Source organism: Elaeis guineensis, chromosome 4, assembly GCF_000442705.2.
Source record: "Elaeis guineensis isolate ETL-2024a chromosome 4, EG11, whole genome shotgun sequence".
Lineage (NCBI taxonomy): Eukaryota > Viridiplantae > Streptophyta > Magnoliopsida > Arecales > Arecaceae > Elaeis > Elaeis guineensis.
Genome location: NC_025996.2, coordinates 74,046,082 through 74,051,335, shown reverse-complemented (window position 1 = coordinate 74,051,335; position 5,254 = coordinate 74,046,082). Strand labels below are relative to the sequence as shown.

Here is a 5,254-nt window from a genome sequence, read left to right as displayed (position 1 = left end):
AACATTAGCTGCCGGTAAGCCTTGTCCGGACTTCTACGGGAGCCGGACTTCGCCTTTAACTTTAATTGCAGGAAGACTCCGCCCGGACTCCTACGGGAGCCGGGCTTCATCCTCGACTCCAACGGCTGCAGACAAATTTCGTCCGGACTCCTACGGGAGCCGGACTCCGCCAACAACTTCAACCGCAAGTAGACTCCGCCCGGACTCCTACGGGAGCCGAGCTCCGTCCTCAACATTAGCTGCCGGTAAGCCTTGTCCGGACTCCTATGGGAGCCAGACTTCGCCTTTAACTTTAATTGCAGGAAGACTCCGCCCGGACTCCTACGGGAGTCGGGCTTCATCCTCGACTCCAACGGCTGCAGACAAACTTCGTCCGGACTCCTACGGGAGCCGGACTCCGCCAACAACTTCAACCGCAAGTAGACTACGCCTAAACTCCTACGGACACCGGACCTCGCTACCGACTCCAACCGAACTTCGACCGACAAGTCTGGACCCCCTGGCAGGCCACAGTAACGGACAACACTGCTCCACTCCCTGCGGCGGACCCTACGCAACTCCATTACTCCCTGACAGGCCGTATTAACGGCCACAATTCTGCTCCACTCCCCGCGGCGGATCCTGTGCGATCCCACCACTCCATGACGAGTCACGACAGCGAACGCCGCTCCACTCCCCGTAACTAACTCCACGTGGCACACCCCGGTGATAGCCACGGGTCCACTCCACTACTCTTCGCAGCAAACTCCGCCTGACCCTGGACAGCTCACTGCCAGACAGTTACAGATGTCGCTATCAGACTACTGCCCCCTCCGCCTATAAAAGGGGACCCCAGATACGTTATTCTATAAGCTTTGATCTTTTATCTAAAAACTCTGCTAAATTCTCCGTTCGAGCACTCCATTCTTGTTGAGGCAGAGAACTGACTTGAGCGTCGGAGGGTCTTGCCGGAGCAACCCCACCTCCGGTTTAGACTTCCTTTGCAGGTCCCGGCGGCGACCGCGACTTCCTCGACTCCAGCTTCTCCGGCGCAAGCGGATTTTTGCACCAACAGGAAGCATTCATTATTTATCGGGCTATCTAGCTCATTATCTATATCTTACTATTTTTACATATCTTGAGAACTAAGATGACACGAGAATATATATGGAGGAATAATTAAAAGTAGAACTTTGATACCTCTACTTTAGATTGAAAACTTTATTGAGTTTAATATAAGAGCTTTTGAAATATTGTTGAATTTATTGACACATTAAAATTGGATTTTAATTAGTCAAATTTGGACTTAATTTATTGACTAATTATTCTACGGTTGCTTTATGATAGCATGATAAGATACTTTACGTGTTTGTGGGGAGAGTTTCTTATCAAAATACGGTGGTTGCCATGATTTTTGCGATCTCAAGTTGGGGACATGACACAACTTTTCAAGAACTTGTTTATGTGCTTGAATTGTTTTGTCATGTTTATTTCACTCAAGTATGTGTTGAATGTAGCAACAACCAGAAGGAGCCTTGTGATTCAAGTTCTTTTAGTCAAATATGAACAAAAACATCCCATGCAATTTAGGCTGGATGGAATTTTCCTTAGTGAAATTACTGATCATAAAAATTATGTTGATTGTCTCCCAAAGTAAAGATGATGAGTGATGGTTATCTTTCTTGGAATAGATCTTGTTATCGTCATGAATGCAATAAAATTTGAAAAGTCAATAAATAGTTGAGAGCATAAAGTTTGTCCAAAATGTAGTTCAGCTATTCAGAGTAGTGTTAAAATAGAAAATCAGGACATCCTTCCTTCGTGATCTCAAAGGGGCAAATCCACAAATTTATCTTGGTCCTGCCAAAATTTTTTACGATATTAAATTTATCATGTGATGCAATATCTAGATCCTGAAAAATTGTTTTAGCACATCAACTAATATTATCTGAGGAGGAAAAAAGTGTGAAGCTGATATAGTTTTTTTTCTCTTTAATAATGGATGCAAGTTGTGTAGTCTTTCTTGACTACAGAAATGCAAAGTTACAACAGCTTTTGCACCAGAGTATAAAACCTTCCTTCATTTTCTGCCTGTGCTAACTCACCAGATATAGGAAATTGTACTAGACTAACCATATTTTAGCTAACGGCTTCTGAGATTGCATTAAAAGGAGGCAAATGAGGTATTACACAATTTTCGAATGCAACAGAAGTAATTTGACAAAGAGTATATGTTCTTCCACAATGCAATTTATACAATAATGCTTCTTGATGCTTCATTAGCGGTTTCAATACAAGCAAGTTTTAAATTGTTTAAAAAGGCAATAGTTTTGTTGGTGAAATCTTATAATAAAAAAGCCTTTCATCATCTTTTCATGGATATGCTGGAAACATATCAAACAAAGGAACAGTTCAGCATGGTCCACTTTTTGTTCATCTAAAGGAACTTCGGACCGATTAGAATGACAAATTAGACCAGAATAAACACCTTTGAATTTCTGCATCAAGAAATGTTGTCTACTCCGTTAGGCAGGCAAACCTGTTGGCCTGTGACCTTTATTTCAGAACAGAGCTATATCAGAAAGTTCTCTTCATTGCTGCTGCAGCTTGTATTCTGCTCATGAAACTGAACATTCCTCATGTGATCCCACCTCCATCAATTCTCCTGAGCTGCAGTAGTATTACCACAGCAGCAAGGCCCTTCTGGATCAACCCTTCTCCTATTCTCTTTGTCAGCATTGCATACGTGAATGGTTAAAGTGAATAATATTGGCACCAATCAGGACAATGCTGCAGTTAACTGGCACTCACAACCTTCTCTGGCTTGTCTACTCATCGAATCGGGAGTTGCCTAGGACTTGGGAGGGCAACTGAGCAATTATGGATAAGTACCAGACAGCATCTAGGTTACAAGCAATCCTGAACTCAATGTTTCCCATAAGAAAGATTTTGTGACTAATGTTATTGATAACAATCAAATGCCGCCCTTATGCCAATGCCACAAAAAGAATTCAAGCATATAAGTTACAAAAAATAAAAAAAATGTACAACACAAGCTCAAATGTCAAAACTTTCATCCCCACATCTTCCCCCAGCACTCATCAATCATCCTCCATACCTTCTTCCTCTTACAAACCCCTCTCAGCACCTTCTCCCAAGTGGATGCTTCCGGAGCCAAACACTTCCTCAGCATCACCTCCATAATCTCAGAAGCACCTTCCACCCTCTCCCTCTTGATTAGCCTCACCACTAGCCCATCCAAAAACTCCCTTCCCTTTCCCTCCACCACCAACCCTTTCAAAAATATGTTGCAGGTGACGGGATCCGGGTCACACCCCCTATCCAGCATCCGACCCAGCAAGACCATCGCCCTGGTGCGGTTACCGCCTATCAACAAACTATGAAACAATGTGTTATAAGTGACAGCATCCGGTTCCACGTCTCCTCGAGCCAGCATATCGTTGAATAGCCTCATCCCTCCATCCACCATCCCGGCCTCGCACAACCCTCTGATCATGGAGGTGTAGGCGACCAAGTCTGGGGTGCACCCCTTATTTAACATGTTCTTCCAGGCCATCATACCGTCCTTCAGCTTTCCCTCCTCGCAGAAGCCATGGATCAGAATACTGTAGCTCACCTCGTTGGGCTCGCACCCGAGCTCGACCATACGATGCCACGTGGCGAGCGCTCGTTGGCTGTTGCCCGCCTGAAAGTAGCCCCTTATGATGGAGCTGAAGGTCAGCACATTCGGGGTGCAATCCTCCGCGGTCATCTTACCGAGCGCCTCCTCGGCGGCTTCCATCCGCCCGTGGCGGCAGAGCCCGTCGATGAGGGCAGTGTACAGAACCGTGTTGGGCTTTATATAGGAGGAAGAGGTGGTGGTGGTGATCTCGTCCCATATTCTCATCGCCTCGTCCGGGTCGCCGGAGCGGAAGAAGCCAGCGATGAGGGCGGAGTAGATGAACTCGTTGGGCCGAAGGCCGTTCGCAGCCATGTGTTCGGCGAGGTGCTTGGCGTCGGAGGGGCGGCCGAGGCGGACCAGGCCGTCGACCAGGGTGCCGTAGGTGATCTCATTGGGTGTGCAGCCGTCGCGAGGCATGCGGGCGAGGAGGGCGGCGGCGTCGTCGAGGCGGCCACGGAGGCAGAGGCCGTGGACGAGGGTGTTGTAGGTGGCGAGGGTCGGGGGGCAGCCCTTGAGGAGCATGTAGCGGGCGAGCTTGGCGGCGCGGTGGAGATCGCCGGCGTGGCAGAGGGCACGGAGAAGGGAGTTGAAGGTGACGGTGGAGGGGGCGACGCCATCAAGCTGCATTTCGTCAAGCAGGGCGAGGGCATCGTCAAGACGGCCGGCACGAGCGAGGGCATCGATGAGGGTGGAGTACGAGTAGACGTCGGGGCGAAGGGGGAGGGGGAGGCGGAGGCCATCAGCGGCGTCGAGGTGGTGATCGCGGAGGAGGCTGAGGGCGCGGTCGAGCGAGCCGGAATGGCAGAGGGCCTTGAGGAGGAGGTTGAAGGTGAGGAGGTTGAGGGAGAGGGAAGGGTGGCGGCGAAGGGCGGAGGAGATGAAGGGGAGGGCGAGGGAGGCGAAGGGGTGTGGGGAGGAGAGGAGGGCGGCGAGGGCGGAGTTGAGGGAGCGGGCAGAGGGGGCGCAGCGGAAGGCGGGGAGGAGGCGATCGAACAGGCGGATGGCGGCAAGGGGGAGGCCGGCGCGGCCGAAGGCACGGATGATGGGGATGAAGACGCGCTCGGGGAATGGGCGGCGGTCGCGGCGCATGCGGGAGAGGAGGCGGCGGAGGGCCGGCAGGTCCGGGGGGGCAGCATCGGAGAAGGCGCGGGCTAGGGAGAGATAGGTGGCATCGCCCTGAGTGTAGGCCCCGGATCGGCGGGCCGAGCGGAAGATCTCATCGGCGAGAGGTGGTGAAGGGTCGTGGGAGAAGCTACGGAAGGACGGCCGGGAGTTAACGCGGAGCTCGGTGAGACCAAGGCGCATGACTCCGCATTAGGTTGGCGTAATGCCAGTTCTATATAAATGGTGGTCGATTTTTTATTTACACTCTTTTTTCTTGATGTACGTTAAAGAGACGCTGGTCTTCAATGAACTCCACTCTAAACTTATTTTTCACATGTTAAATTACATGGAGGCTGTTGGGGTTACTTTTATACTGACCGAAGGTACGTGACACGGATGGCTTTAATCGCTCTTTTTTTTTTTTTTTTGCCATCCCATTCTCCCACCAGCATTAGAACAAGATAAAAAGAAAAAATAAAAATAAAAATA

The 5,254-nt window shown here is 49.7% G+C and overlaps 1 protein-coding gene across 1 annotated transcript; it reads right to left on the bottom strand.

The window, feature by feature from the left end:
* Positions 1-2,910: 2,910 nt before the first annotated feature.
* LOC105036699 (uncharacterized) lies at positions 2,911-5,020 on the bottom strand. The gene has a single exon (XM_010912443.4). It carries the CDS (start codon positions 4,964-4,966, stop codon positions 3,053-3,055), a length of 1,914 nt encoding a protein of 637 aa, XP_010910745.2. The 5' UTR covers positions 4,967-5,020; the 3' UTR covers positions 2,911-3,052.
* Between the last annotated feature and the right edge of the window lie 234 nt (positions 5,021-5,254).